We start from the raw sequence: 16,152 nt of genomic DNA on the forward strand, positions 1-16,152 counted from the left end.
CTAGTTTATAAAGCACTATAAAGGATAAATCTCCGAACAGCAAGTTTACTGATAGTATATTCTAGATATTGAAACATACATATTGGGGAATATTTTCATAAGCAACATACCACTTAATTACATTCACTAAAGTCACATTCACTAGTTCACCCTTCAGAACGCTTATATCATGTTGGGGGTAATCTGCATGTTGATGTTGGTAGTTGGCGGGGTCACATTTTTATTAACAGGACATTAGAATGGCATGAGATTTAACGGGGCTATTTGTTATTGTCCATTCGCCATGTCCTGGTTCCCAGTGGTGCTGGAAGACTCTGCAATTTTGAGCCCAAGCCCGTCCCGCTGCCTGATCTTCTTCAGGCCCAAATCCAGAGCCGTGCCCTCGAACAGGCGGGCCATGAAGGCCAGGCCGTTGGCCCGGATGTAGGACCTCGCCGCATAGGTGTAGAGGACAGGGTTGGCGCAGCTGCTGATGAAGGCCAAAGCAGAGGTGACAGGGCGACCGTCCCTGCCGATTTTCTCCAGGCTGGTGAAGATATAGATGTGGTCAACAGATTTGGACCCGGAGCGTTAGTTATTTTGCGGGAACTCTGCTCTGTGAGTGGAAGCTGTCGAGATCAAATTTACCTCTTTTTAAGTTCTGACCTTTGTGGAGCGAGAGCAGCTCCCACCTGCCAGCAAAACAACAGGAGTTCATTTTATATTAACAACACTTAAGGGCGGTTCTGAACAACTGCTCACCTGGATCATGTTCATGACATGGTAGGGAAACCAGAAAAGGCCGAAGACGATGATAATGGCCAGGATTAGGTTTTCGCTGTGGACGCTGCGCTTGAACTTTGTCTGCCTGAGACGGCGCAGGATGCACACGTAGCTGCTGACTATCATAGCGTAGGGGATGAGAAAGCCCATCACCGTCTCAAACGTGTACTGAGACACCACCTGCAGCGAAGGACTGGACAAGGTTAGAATAAAGGTGCAGCGTGAGGTAGGCTGTGCCCTACTGGCAACGTCTACTGAGCGAAAGTCGGTACGGTTACACGACATTAAAGAAAACTGAATTACTGTGTTAGTCAAACTGTACTTTTATGCTTCATTTAAACATTTTATTTAATGCTGAGACAGGATTGGCACATATAAATGGTACATAAACCTGTTCCCGCCAATTTTAAAACTGTAACCATCACAGCTTGCATCTCATTTGCAAAATGAGCCAAGGGTACATCTGCAAAGTTGTAGAATTCACTGTTCAACATGCACTTTTTATCTATTACGCAGGTGCCATGACATGAAAATGTCACTTTCTGAGATTACGAGTTCCCCTGGCCTGTCTATGGTCCTGCAGTGGCCATTCTACTTCACCGTTCAGAAAGCGGCAGCTCAGACGGTCGGATCTGGAATTTGTATTTTGTACCACCATGTCATATTGCATATAACCATTAACGTAGTAAATGCATCAGATTATTACATTTTACTACTGCATGTATCAGCCGCTGTGTTCCGGGGTCTTACCTGTCGCGAGGTTGTGTGATTAGCTGCACATTCGCTGTGGTTGCCCACACTTCTCACTTCCATGAAGACCGGCACCGGAACTGACAACAGGGGCACAAGAATCCAGAGGGCCAGCAGCGCGTGTATGATATTACGCCGCTTGCTGAGCACGCTGGCGCGCCGAGGCCACACTATCACCATTAACCTGTGAAGGCTCATCAGCGTGATGAACATCACGGAGGTGTACATGTTGGAGTTGCACAAGTAGTAGATCACCTTGCACATGGCGCTGCCAAAGACCCAGTTTTGTTTGAGCATGTAGATCACAAAGAAGACGGTGAGGCACATCAGGCATCCATCTGCAATGGCCAGGTTGAGGATGAGCAAAGTGGTGATGGTGCGCTTGTGCGACTGTGTCAGGATACTCCAGATGATGAAGAAGTTGCCGGGCCCGCCCAGGAGGAAGACCAGGCAGAAGATGAAGGCGCCCACAATGTTGGAGACATTATAGTCTTCGTCCATACCTGACGCAGGAACAGAAAGGGTTGCCATTTGCTTATTTATTCATTTATTTAACATTATCAGTATTTTCCAGGTCATACTTCAGGGAATCATAATTAAACGAGTAAATGTTTGTTCTCTCTCTTTTAAGCCACATTTAAGAGTCCATAGCTAGAAAACTAAGACCTCTATATTTTTTTTCCATTTTACTTTTTACTTTTAAAGATTAAGGTGATATTTTACACTGGTATATTTTAATACATTTGTATAACTACTGTCTGTGTACAGTTGGTGATAAATAATAAAAATAATAATTTTTCCCCTGCTGATTTGATCACTTGATTACTTACAAAGAAATGATCCATCTCAAATTTCAATGGTAGGTTTATTTTAACAGAGAGAAATATTTAAAAAAAAAGCATTTTAAGAAAGTTAAATTTATTTGCTTTTTCATTAATATTTCCACCATATATTCATTAATACATTTGTGCATTCAAGGACCAGACTGGGAGAGTGCACTTAGTAAATAAACCCAAATGCCATAAGTAAGAAATCACTAAAGTTGGATAGGATAGAAACAGTAAGCAGTTAAGGTCATTATGTTATAAAATCATTTTAATTGTCACATTGCTTACAATTTTATTTCTCAGAAAGCCACCCGCAGGGACATGAATTAACAGGACCGTGTGGACAGATATATGTCCCTGCCCCAAAGGGAAGCTTTCTGCCATGAATCTTCCCACCAACAATAAAAAAAAAGGCCTCAGTTCAGGCAGCGTGCTAAAACATGCTGTCCCTCGCCGTGCTCATTTACGTGGAGAGAACTTTCTGGATTGCTACCACCCCCGGGTGGAAATTTTCGAGGAAGATTTATGAAAGACGTACACATTTGCATTAACTGTGTGATATGTGTGATCATGTGTTTTTTTTCTGCCACAAATGACTACAGTAGGCTATGTACAGTATATATATATATATATATATATATATACACACACACACACACACACATACATGTACACAACTTGTTTATCATAATTACAACTATATCACATCATATTGATATACAGATATGGCGAATGGTCTTTCATGTGAATAAATCTCAACACCAAGAGTTGGTTTGAGAGAGAAAGTGCGTGCGAGAGAGAGAGAGAGAGAGAGAGAGAGAGAGAGACCCTTAACCCTTTAGTGGTGTTCAGGTCTGTAGGAACCCAGAAAAAAAAATGAAGCAAATGATCATAATTTAAACCTGAGATCCATTAGCAATTGGTCATTTCCAGCCAAAAAAAACAAAACACATTTTCAACGACTTCACACTTTCCGGCCCCGTTCTCCCAGCACCACACAGAGGTTAAAGTTACGCTGGACGTGTTACAGCAGCTACATGTACTGGAAATATGTCTCGGAGAAGCATTCACCAGCAACACTGTACGAACAGGTTCAGGAGATGAATGAAAAACGTTCAACGTACACGAGATTAGGCCATCAAAGCAGTTCATATATTCCTGATTGTACATATTAATGCCTGCAGGGTCGTGTATGCTTCTGCTTCTTACCTTTGCCTGAAGCCGTTTATAATCCTTTACTTTTCCCCGTCTCCTCCGTCACTTTAAATTATAAAACTGTGCATAATCAATGACTTTTCCCTGGACATGTTGTCGCAACGTATCCGCACATTACGCGCATTTCCGGAGCACGCGTTTGTGTCTTTTCTTTTAAAATCAAATAGTAGACACACACAGGCTATGACATGTATAGGGAGAGAGGGAGAGAGAGGGAGAGAGAGAGAGAGACACCACAGTTTCCTGCTCGCACCCCCAACCCTCTCCTCCCCACGTTTTCCCGCCCATCCTCGCAGCCAGAATCGGAACCGATGGGGTCTCCCAAGCAAGGTGACAGCTCGCTGAGACAGCACAGCACAGGTGTGCTCGGGGTGACAGTTCGGAGGTTGAGGGGGGAAGGGGGGGGGGGGGGGGGGGGGTGACGCGTCACACGTTCACTGTGCGGGACGTTTCCACGGCAGGGTTTCCAGTCCCAGGCCTTGCCGCCATCTTCACACCCCCGAGGTGATGGGTTCCCGGATTAGGACAGTATATAGACACGCCGGCCTGTCTTTTTTTTTCCATGGGAATCACCCCCCCATACTGGCCGCCCTGACCCATGACATTTACATTACATTTACATTTACAGCATTTATCAGACGCCCTTATCCAGAGCGACTTACAATCAGTAGTTACAGGGACAGTCCCCCCCTGGACACTTAACTTAGGGTTAAGTGTCTTGCTCAGGGACACAATGGTAGTAAGCGGGATTCGAACCCGGGTCTTCTGGTTCATAGGCGAGTGTGTTACCCACTAGGCTACTACCACCCTACACATGACCCCGTGGCCCCGTGTTCTCCGCACTTCACGCACGCCTGCCAGTAAATCCCAGGCAGATTTACAGAAGACCGAGGAGCGCTTAACCATCTCTCAGGCCCTTCCTCCAGATGGACCGTCCGTCTCAGACACGTCCATCTAGGAGACTCGGGGCCTTTGTGTTGGACAAGTTTGAACTTGTGCCGGTGACGGGCGGCGTCGCGCCTCTCCCCAAGTCCACCGCATTCTTTCCGCCCACAGCGCCATCACTCCGCTGAGTGACGTGCTCTTGGGGGACAGGCCCCAGTGTGGGAACCCCGCGGTGCACGTCCTCCAGAAGATGGCAGCAGGGGCATCTGCATCTTCGCGGCCTCGTCCATCTCTGAAACCTCGACCTCCTCAGAACCGGCTCTGAGCAGCGGAACGGGGGTCAGAAGATCAGTGGCAGCGGCGTCCCACGACCGTGTGAGTCGCTGGGGAGGGAGGAGCAGATAGACGGAGAGGAAGAGAGCGAGGAGGGGAGAGGAGAGGAGGGGGAGGCGTGTTTATTTAAGTCTTAGACAGGGCGCAGACTACAGAGCATAATGAGAAACAGATCTTTCGGGAGGGAGGGAGGGAGGGAGAGGGAGGCGAGGAGGACATGGGGGAGGGACGAGGCGGCCGGAGCAGGGGGGTGGAGAGTGGGGACGGCGACAGGGGAGGAAGAGCGCCGCTCTCCATCGTCCCCCTGCCTGGAACCCAACATCTGGCCCCACGAAAGCCCACCTCGTCGCCAGCGTACAGGAAGCGGCTCTTTCACCGTAAAACACGTTTATTTGCGAGTTCAAACGATGGTAACCATCTTCTCCAAAGCGGGGAATGTCTGTGGTCGTGAGGGATGAAGAAATGTGGGGAGAAGATGTTGGTGGCCCAGCAACCAATCAACGCCTGGGAAGCGTGGAGAGGCTGGGAAGAGGGGGTCTCTCTGATGGACAACGGGGTTGTCCTATGAGGACGGAGCGTCGGAGGGAAGCCCACCCAGCGGCAATTAAGGGTAGAGGACTTGGGGGGGGGGGAGAAAAAGTTCGATAAAAGTTCTCCGTCCCCTTCATCTCGACCGAGACCGCGGCCGGCGCCCGTGGAGATGACGGAGGGACGTCGGCGGGGGGAGAAGGAGACTTTGGGACCGGCCTGACGCGGAAAGGGATGGTTTCTGGAGGAGCGACGGGCTTTTCCGGCGGAGCATGAGCCGCGGGAGGGAGGACTCGCCCGCGACCGGCCGCGGGGACGCCGACACGCTCTTCTCCTCCGCCGCCGCGGGGATGGGGGCTGCGCCCGGACCCGGACCCGGACCCGGACCCGGACCCGGACCCGGACCCGGACCCGGCTGGGAGGAGGGCGAGTTCGACTTCAAGCTGGTGTTCGAGGAGGACCAGAGCCGCGGTAGTGACACTTTACACTTCACAGAGTGTCACTGTCGTCCCCCATCAGCAGGAAACGTCGCCGTTCGGCTCCCCGGAGGTGCTCGGCGGTGCTCGGCGATGCTCGGAGATGTTTGTGTGTGTGTGTGTGTGTGTGTGTGTGTGTACTGGAGACGGGCGGAACGCAATGTGCTTTTAATCAGCTGTGCGTGTGAGTGGAGTTAACTGCTGCCATCTGGGCCCAACCTCTGGATCTCCGGACCTCCTCCCCATTGGCACACACGCGCGGCCCCCCTCCTGGCATGCGGGGCCCGGGTCACCCCGGGGCCCGGGCGCGACGCTGTCACTGTCGCCTGTTCGCTGCGACCAGATGAACCCGTGCATGAATTTGGCCCGATAAAATGATCAGGCCTCTCGGCCACAACAGGAAGTCGAAGCTGTTGGGGAACCACGTGCATTTACCAGACGCCCTTATCCAGAGCGACTTACAGTCAGTAGTTACAGGGGACAGTCCCCCCCCTGGGGACACTCGGGTTTAAGCGTCCTGCTCAGGGACACGATGGTAGTAAGCGGGGTTCTAACCCTGGTTCATAGGCGAGTGTGTTACCCACTAGGCCGCTACCACCCTACTACTACTTTTATTTAATGGGGTCAGGAATAGCAGGTTTTGTGGACCTCAAGGAGACGATTTAAAACCAGGCCTTCACCTGATCTTCAGATCCGGTGCTGCTTCCCGAGTACGACGCGGAATTCCCGTCACCCGTTTTGCCTGTTTAAATACTTGACTGACACTCAGAATATGTGATAAGGTTACGTCATGCGATTTGGACCGAGACAAAAATAAGGCATTCACATTTACATTTACAGCATTTATCAGACGCCCTTATCCAGAGCGACTTACAATCAGTAGTTACAGGGACAGTCCCCCCCTGGAACAACTTAGGGTTAAGTGTCTTGCTCAGGGACACAATGGTAGTAAGTTGGATTTGAACCTGGGTCTTCTGGTTCATAGGCGAGTGTGTTACCCACTAGGCCACTACCACCCTAGACATACTAGTATGTAGCAACAAATGATGTCATTGTTGAAAATATGAGTGTTTGAAGCTGCGTTCTATATGAAAACAGGTACAGGAAAATGAGTTTGATATTCAGATCCGTGCAACTACATTTAGTAACATTTGTCCATCCCTGCCCGCTCGACATCCAGTCCAGAACGTTCTGTCAGTGTTGGCCCAGTGAAAAGAGTGAGTTTTGCATCGATGTGCGTAAGTGAGAACTGGTGAATTTATATTCAGGGTCTCGGGGACACGTTGTCGGCTGAACACGTTCGTCACTGTCGCTGTTGACTGTGACAGGTTTCGTGTTTTGTCCTCGCTGTTCACGGTAGCTACCACTTTTCTTTCGGGTGGAGTAACCAGAGCATTTTGAAGCAGAAACGAGCCAAAATAGTTTTGTCAAAAAGAGATTTATTAAGCGGCTCGGCAGGACTTTGATGTTGCGCTAGGTGTCTTGAAATGCTCTTATTTTTCTCGCGCTTATTGAAGCTTCTCCTAGTCTTACCGAGAATGAGAACTTTTGGAAAGAAGCATGTGGTTTGTTTTCCAAGCGAATCTTAAATTTTCCCCTCATACGTGGGCCGTGTTGTAAGCGTTCGCGTTGAAAAGGAGCCCAGCTTTAAAACGCTTGTGAATTTAATCATTTCTTGTAGCCGACACATCTTTTTTATTACTTGGTAAACGCTCCGTGTTGGTATTTATTGAGGCAAGGATGGCAATTACTGGAAGTGAAGCAACGGCAACCTGGAACTTTCTGTTCTAGAGTTTTTGCAGTCGCGTGTCTTTCGTTATATATCGTTTTCGGCCGTGCGGACCGCCGGTTGCCCCCTCCTCTAATGGGCTCCGTTTCTCTTTCGTCCTGCCACAGACACCCAGCTGGCATCCTCGCACGTTGGCCAGCCCCTGGGCATCCCTTCCCCGCCCAGCGCAGCCAATCCCAGGGCTGGAATGCACTCTCCGCCTCCGAGACGGGCGCTGGTGCGGGAGCTGAGCGGAACGTATGAGAGTCTCCCAGCGAGATCCGTACAGGTAGGTAAAGGACCATGTCGTGAGATGAGCCTTGCGGGCCCGGGCTGTTCTGATCACCGTCATTCTGTAAGGTGTCGGAATCCAGGGTGCTGGAATGTCCCAGCATTCAGATCACCACCATCTCCCCTGAGGATGACTCCGCCCTGGCAGGGGGTGGATACTGGGAGCGGGAACGCCTCTACCTGCCTCTGCTGGACCCCTTCTGCTATCGCGACAACGTGACAGGGGCGGGTTCACTGAGCCCCAGCCCCGCCTCCAGCCCCTCCTCCCGCGGGTGGCTCAGCCCAGCTTCCAGCTGCGACTCGCTGCTGGTGGAGGAGGACGAGCTGAACGAAACCGCTTCCCACTTCTGCCTCTCACCCTCCCAGCGGCCCACCTCTCCGGGGGGGAAGAAGCGCAGGAACTCGCCCCTGGCCTCGCCGTGCGCCTCCCGGAGGAGCAGTTACTCGGAGGAGCATCCCTCCGCCCCGGAGCTGGGGGACTGTGGCCCTCACTCGCATAATCCAGCCAGCAGCTGTGAGCTGAACATCCCCCAGAAGACCAGGAAGACTTCGCTGGAACAGGTGTTGGCTGGAGAGAGTGTGTGTGTGTGTGTGTGTGTGTGTGAGTGTGTGTGTCGCTGAAGAAAAACACACTCATGCACCATGCGCGTGTTGTGTGTCTCTTTTGATATCGCTAGGTGTCGCCCAGGGACGCGGACCAGGAGGAGCCTTCAACCCCGAGCCCCCACTGCCCTCTGACCGAGCCCCTGCCGCTGAGGCGAGACCCTCCTTCCATGGGCATGGACTACCTGTCCGTGCCCCCTGCTCTCGGCTGGGGGAGAACCAGGGCCAGTGCACACAGTCCTCTGTTCAGGTTGCTCTCTCTTCATGCACCAGATTAGTATTTGCCACAAAAACCAATAGGCCTATACACCACAACTAAAAACCTATTAACATTTATCCTGGTCAAGGATTAATTTCACCATCATTATTAAGGCAGATTTGTAGGACTAGTGTTAGTGTGACTTGGGAAAATAGGGAAAGAGATTAGTTAGTATGGATGTGGATGATTCTGCATAGATGCAGTGCAGAACATTTTGGTTATAATTATAATGATGTTGCTTGGTGATTTTCTGGCGGCAGTATAGCTGTTCTAGTTAGAAAGTAGTGCCGGTAGTGACTGTGACTGCCTGATCTGAGGACAGTTCCACTCTGGGCTGGAGTTTGGACTGAAATTGACGGCATAAGCGCTTCATGCAGCGTTTATTTGAAGTGTCCCATGTGGACACTTTGATTTGCTGCATTCAGTTTGCGAATGGCAGAAGAAAAAGCGGTGGCTACAGCCATCTGTGTGAACGAGGCCTCATTTCACTGAAATATCTGACAACACAATGTACAGTTGATGGGATAGTCGTGATCGCATCGAATCGTGAGACCAGTGAAGGTTCAGAACCCTGAAATGTGTAACAAATGTTAACAGGTCCAATGCTCTGCCACCGCTGGATTGGCCACTGCCGTCCCAGTTTGACCAGTATGAGTTGCGTCTTGAGGTGCAGCCACGCCCACATCACCGCGCCCACTATGAGACTGAAGGCAGCCGTGGAGCCGTCAAAGCATCACCTGGAGGTCATCCCGTCGTGAAGGTTATATCCTCTCTGCCTTTATTAATGGTTTCAAGCATTTGCACACAGATGGCATCACAAAAACAATGCAGAGTATCTGGGGACCACGCCAATGACCAAACCAAACATACACATAGATTATCAACACTTGATTTCAAGCATTCTGGTTGTTGAACTAGTCAGAATGACATTTATGAACACGCTTACTGTGGTGTCGAAAGTCTATATGAATATACATTTGCTTTTATTTATGAACGGATGGTGGTAGCCTAGTGGGTAACACACTGGCCTAAGAACCAGAAGTCCCGGGTTCAAATCCCACTTACTACCATTGTGTCCCTGAGCAAGACACTTAACCCTGAGTGGCTCCAGGGGGGGACTGTCCCTGTAACTACTGATTGTAAGTCGCTCTGGATAAGGGCGTCTGATAAATTCGGTAAATGTAAATGTAATGGATCGTGCCTGTCTGCGTGCATGCATTAATGAGATAAAAGTCAGGAAAACTCGTATGGAGATCTGTGGAGAACGTGCCAGTTTATATTTAATCTTTCTCTTTCTTCTGTCTCAGCTGCTGGGCTACACCGAAAGACAGACGCTCTCCTTGCAGGTGTTTGTGGGAACTGCTGATGACAGGTCCATCCGGCCCCATCCATTCTATCAAATACACCGGTACTACTGCTGCACCTTCAGCGATTGTTGCCTCCTTGTTTGTTTTTCTGTCTGCCCGACTACGGTTTGTTCTTTGTCTCAGAGTGACAGGGAAAATGGTGGGCACTGCCAGCCAGGAGAGCATCCAGGCAGGGACAAAGCTGCTTGACATCCCCCTCAATCCCGAGACCAACATGACTGCATTGTAAGAGAGCGAGAAAATGTGCTGTCCTTGTATCAGTAGCGTGTCTGCGTAGCGCGTCTGTGTTTGACAGTCCTCTGGCCCTCAGAATTGACTGTGCTGGGATTCTGAAGCTGAGGAATTCTGACATCGAGCTCAGGAAAGGAGAGACAGATGTCGGTAGGAAAAACACACGTGTGCGGCTTGTCTTCCGCACACACGTCCCACTGGCTCCAGCCCTCATCCCTCCAGGGAGGGTCCTTGCCCTGCAGGTGGCTTCACTGCCCATTGAGTGCTGTAAGTGGTTACTTCACTTCAAATTTACCTCAAAATCGCACCTTATATCCTGAAAATCACAGTTTACATCAGAACCACCTGTAACCCGCCTCCTATTTCACAGCCTCATATCATACCTCACCTTTAACCCACCTCCTATTTCACAGCCTCATATCAAACCTCACCTTTAACCCACCTCCTATTTCACAGCCTCATATCATACCTCACCTGTAACCCGCCTCCTATTTCACAGCCTCATATCATACCTCACCTGTAACCCGCCTCCTATTTCACAGCCTCATATCAAACCTCACCTTTAACCCACCTTCTATTTCACAGCCTCATATCATAACTCAGCTGTAATCCATCTCCTCTTTCACAGCCTAACATCACACTTCACCTGTAACCCACCTCCTATTTCACAGCCTCATATCATAACTCAGCTGTAATCCATCTCTTCTTTCACAGCCTAACATCACACTTCACCTTTAACCCACCTCCTATTTCACAGCCTCATATCATAACTCAGCTGTAATCCATCTCTTCTTTCACAGCCTAACATCACACTTCACCTGTAACCCACCTCCTATTTCACAGCCTCATATCAAACCTCACCTTTAACCCACCTCCTATTTCACAGCCTCATATCATACCTCACCTGTAACCCGCCTCCTATTTCACAGCCTCATATCATACCTCACCTGTAACCCGCCTCCTATTTCACAGCCTCATATCAAACCTCACCTTTAACCCACCTTCTATTTCACAGCCTCATATCATAACTCAGCTGTAATCCATCTCCTCTTTCACAGCCTAACATCACACTTCACCTGTAACCCACCTCCTATTTCACAGCCTCATATCATAACTCAGCTGTAATCCATCTCTTCTTTCACAGCCTAACATCACACTTCACCTTTAACCCACCTCCTATTTCACAGCCTCATATCATAACTCAGCTGTAATCCATCTCTTCTTTCACAGCCTAACATCACACTTCACCTGTAACCCACCTCCTATTTCACAGCCTCATATCAAACCTCACCTGTAACCCACCTCCTATTTCACAGCCTTATATCAAACCTCACCTGTAACCCGCCTCCTATTTCACAGCCTCATATCATACCTCACCTGTAACCCGCCTCCTATTTCACAGCCTCATATCAAACCTCACCTTTAACCCACCTCCTATTTCACAGCCTCATATCATAACTCAGCTGTAATCCATCTCCTCTTTCACAGCCTAACATCACACTTCACCTGTAACCCACCTCCTATTTCACAGCCTTATATCAAACCTCACCTGTAACCCGCCTCCTATTTCACAGCCTCATATCATACCTCACCTGTAACCCGCCTACTATTTCACAGCCTCATATCATACCTCACCTGTAACCCGCCTACTATTTCACAGCCTAACATCACACTTCACCTGTAACCCGCCTCCAATTTCACAGCCTCATATCATACCTCACCTGTAACCCACCTCCTATTTCACAGCCTCATATCAAACCTCACCTTTAACCCACCTCCTATTTCACAGCCTCATATCAAACCTCACCTTTAACCCACCTCCTATTTCACAGCCTCATATCATACCTCACCCGTAACCCACCTCCTATTTCACAGCCTCATATCATGCAACTCACCTCTCCTCCATATTCTCTTTAGACTAAATAAATTCAGTTCAGTCACCCTCTGCTTATAAGTCAGGAATCATTCTTTTAGGCCTGCATTGAGCTACTTATAGAGCAAGAATTGTCTCAGTGTTTATGGTTGATCTTTACAAGAAAAAAAAAAGATATTTTTTCAGCTGCCAGTTATATGCCCAGATATGATTTAGACTGAGATTCTGCTGTAGCATTTATGTTGCCATCTCAACAACATGTGAATTTACCGGATTGCTGCTCATGTTAGATCATTGTACCTCACCTGCAAGATAACATTTCTTCATCTGTCATGTTTATTTCTTTATGCAACATCACTCAGTACATTCCACGATATCCCTGCCAGAATTATAGCCCACATACTTCACCAACCTCACATCACACCCCACCCTAAAATATAATAACTTCCCTTCCACAACATCATATTACTGTACCCTGTAACCTTTCCCCCATTCTCACATCGTACCTCACCCAAAAACATAACAACATATCGCACATATCGTATCACACAAATGACTGTGTACCACCACAGCCTTATTGTCCAGGTTATAATATTTCAACCTCACATCATAACATCATCCTTGTGCTTAAATAACTGTACTCTCCAGCACAGCGCTCTGCTCAGGAGCTGCCCGTGGTTGAGTCCGTCAGTCTGACGTATTGCTCAGTAGAAGGGGGAGAGGAGATGCTGCTGGGTGGGGCCAACTTCCTGCCCACCTCCCGAGTGCTTTTCATGGAGAGAGGATCAGGTCTGATAATGTTACTAGTGTGTGTATGTGTGTGTTTAGTTGAGTATTTAAGTATATAACATTTATATAAGTATATAACATCAGATTTACATATTTTGCATGTTTCATGGCTTGTTGCAGATGGGAAGCTGCACTGGGAGGAGGAGGCACATGTGGATCGGGATAAGAGTAGCGAGGTGCACTTATTTTCCATAATAGTGTCTCTACAATTAGATCAGTGCAATAAACTCTATAAATTATAGCACACTTTTTTTCAGTCACAATTTAGGAGAATTATGTAGAAAAATTATGACAGATTATCTTTCTGGTTTATTTCCATAAATATATGCTTATAACTGTTACAATTTGAACCATTGTAATTTGTGTAGAGTGCATTTATATGCTTAAGATTCAAGATTCAAAATAAAAATCTTGAATTTTGTAAACAAAGTACATATAAATGCAAAAAAATGTTAGAAAATTAGTTTTGGGGCTGCACATTAATGACAATATGACTGCTCACATGTAATATTTTATTGCCTAGATGTGGCTAAAAACCTCAGAACTATTCATCTGGACTGCATTGTTAGTGTAATTGCGTTATAGTGATATAAATCAGCATTCATGCACCACAGCTTAGAGAACTTGGAGTGTGCTGGACATCTCTGCTGCTTTTTGTTGGCCAGTGCTTGCTGTGTGTGCGAGTCCCACCGTACAGCGATCTGACCGCGAGTCGTCCGGTGCCCGTTTGCGTCTACGTCTCCAACGGGAAGAGAAAAAGAAGCAGCACTCACTGTTTCAAGTACCTGCCCAGTAAGTTTCAATGGTTTTTATGCAATTTACGATGCATCATTAGATGCATTTTTGCACATAATCATAATCACATAATCATTTTTGCACATAATCATTGCACTGCCTTTTTTATAAATATGTTCATACTTATTTTCCATCTCCTGCACATATCACTTTATGTATATACATAACTTATTTGAACTGTATCCTGCACTTGCTGCTTATTGCACTTCTGGTTAGACCTAAACTACATTTCGTTGCCGTGTACTTGTACATGTGGAATGACAATAAAGTTGAATCTAATCTAATCTGTGTTCTGTCACCTGGCACTGACAATTTTTTTCTTGTCACGAAATTTCTAGCCGCTTTCAAGGAAGAAGACCCCCTTTTATCCCCTCCCTCTGTTTTGTCACTGGAGGGGGTGACTCTTGGGCTCCCCTCAGACAGAGGTCTGCATCTTAAAGGGGATACCCCATCGGAGGAGAGGGGACTGCCTTTTCATCTGCCCCCATACCCCATCGACTGCTCTTACCCCGGCTACCCAGAGGAGTACTGCTCCAAGCCAGAAGGTCTTGAAGAAATGAGAATGGGCAGAGGGTCTCTCTCCGAAAGGCAGCCGAGTTTTGAGAACTTGGAGCTGGGCTTCACTGAGCTCCTGCCTCCTCTATACCCCCGTGTTCCCCAGCCCCCCTCTCCGTCTCCTTCCCCCTGGCTGGACTCTCCGTACCTTTCCTCCTCTCCGTCCCCCTCGCACTCCTCCTCGCTCAGCCCGTTTCCCGCCAGCAGTCCCATCTCCACTTCTCCTCTTCCTCCTTTCCCTCACTCCCCCTATCCACAGTGCCCTTACCCCCCAGAGATCTGTCCGTCTCCGCCCCAAAATCCCAGCCATTACCAGGACCTGTACCCACCACCATACAGCCAGTACGAAGCATGGGAGCAGCAGGGCATGGATTCCATCGACAGCGAGGCCGCTGCTGGGGCGAAGCTGCAGGAAAACGCTGCGGATTTTGCAGGACCTTCCTCCATGCACAACATCACACTGGAGGAAGGCGAGTACCTGATGCTCGATGTTACCTCCTGCACCACTTCCATATTTTATATCAAGGATGACTGATTAATTTTTTTTTTTTTTTTCCATTGTCTCCACAGTGAACGAGTTTATAGGAGAAGATATCAGATCCTTTCGGTCTGCTCCACACATGGACAGCAGACCTGCATGACAACGAGATGTGTTAATCACAACCCCAATTAAGTGCATTAATACATTTGTATCACCTTTTCTATATGTTTTTTTATTCTTTACTGTACATTGCATGACAATGACAATATGTGAGAGGACGGCAGGTCTTGTTCCGCTGTTGATGGGCAGTCTACAGCTGTAAGTATGTTTATAAAAAATTCACAGGACAGCATATGTGAAGGAAACTAATGTTTTAACCTGTTTGCTAAATTATGAAATAAATGGCGGAGCAGTTAACCTATTCATTTTTCCTTATATATTTCATATCTTATATTTTATATATATTGTGTTTTACGCTGTTCCCTGATTTACACATGTAGTTTGACCCCAGCTGATAGGCACTATATTAATGTATATAAAATCTTTCCATTTGGAACTTTTATTTTGAGACGTCGCATACCTTCAAAGATCCTTAAATTGGACAAGCACCTGTAATATTTAGCATTTTCATTATTTATTGGCTGCAGCAATTGAAAAGCCGCGTGTATACAGGGAGTGCAGAATTATTAGGCAAGTTGTATTTTTGAGGAATAATTTTATTATTGAACAACAACTATGTTCTCAATGAACCCAAAAACTCATTAATATCAAAGCTGAATGTTTTTGGAAGTAGTTTTTAGTTTGTTTTTATTTTTAGCTATTTTAGGAGGATATCTGTGTGTGCAGGTGACTATTACTGTCCATAATTATTAGGCAACTTAACAAAAAACAAATATATACCCATTTTAATTATTTCTTTTTACCAGTGAAACCAATATAACATCTCCACATTCACAAATATACATTTCTGACATTCAAAAACAAATCAGCGACCAATATAGCCACCTTTCTTTGCAAGGACACTCAAAAGCCTGCCATCCATGGATTCTGTCAGTGTTTTGATCTGTTCACCATCAACATTGCATGCAGCAGCAACCACAGCCTCCCAGACACTGTTCAGAGAGGTGTACTGTTTTCCCTCCTTGTAAATCTCACATATGATGATGGACCACAGGTTCTCAATGGGGTTCGGATCAGGTGAACAAGGAGGCCATGTCATTAGTTTTTCTTCTTTTATACCCTTTCTTGCCAGCCACGCTGTGGAGTACTTGGACGCATGTGATGGAGCATTGTCCTGCATGGAAATCATGTTTTTCTTGAAGGATGCAGACTTCTTCCTGTACCACTGCTTGAAGAAGGTGTCT

General features: G+C 47.4%; 2 protein-coding genes across 2 annotated transcripts; one reads left to right on the forward strand and one right to left on the reverse strand.

Annotated features, from left to right (window-relative positions):
- Nucleotides 1-44: 44 nt before the first annotated feature.
- On the reverse strand, nt 45-3,745 carry LOC114788496 (leukotriene B4 receptor 1-like). Its single transcript, XM_028977133.1, has 5 exons — nt 3,549-3,745; nt 1,513-2,015; nt 742-942; nt 628-671; nt 45-526 (listed from the first exon to the last, which is right to left on the reverse strand). Exons 2-5 carry the CDS (start codon nt 2,011-2,013, stop codon nt 268-270), a joined length of 1,005 nt encoding a protein of 334 aa, XP_028832966.1. The 5' UTR covers nt 2,014-2,015; nt 3,549-3,745; the 3' UTR covers nt 45-267.
- A 1,293-nt stretch (nt 3,746-5,038) lies between these two features.
- nfatc4 (nuclear factor of activated T cells 4) lies at nt 5,039-15,205 on the forward strand. Its single transcript, XM_028976855.1, has 13 exons — nt 5,039-5,771; nt 7,673-7,833; nt 7,905-8,396; nt 8,513-8,688; nt 9,295-9,457; nt 10,005-10,105; nt 10,188-10,289; nt 10,375-10,562; nt 12,817-12,957; nt 13,078-13,133; nt 13,623-13,749; nt 14,091-14,777; nt 14,878-15,205. The coding sequence occupies exons 1-13, from the start codon at nt 5,573-5,575 to the stop codon at nt 14,946-14,948; spliced, it is 2,664 nt and encodes an 887-aa protein (XP_028832688.1). The 5' UTR covers nt 5,039-5,572; the 3' UTR covers nt 14,949-15,205.
- The last annotated feature ends 947 nt before the right edge of the window (nt 15,206-16,152 follow it).

Source organism: Denticeps clupeoides, chromosome 4 (genome assembly GCF_900700375.1).
Source record: "Denticeps clupeoides chromosome 4, fDenClu1.1, whole genome shotgun sequence".
NCBI lineage: Eukaryota > Metazoa > Chordata > Actinopteri > Clupeiformes > Denticipitidae > Denticeps > Denticeps clupeoides.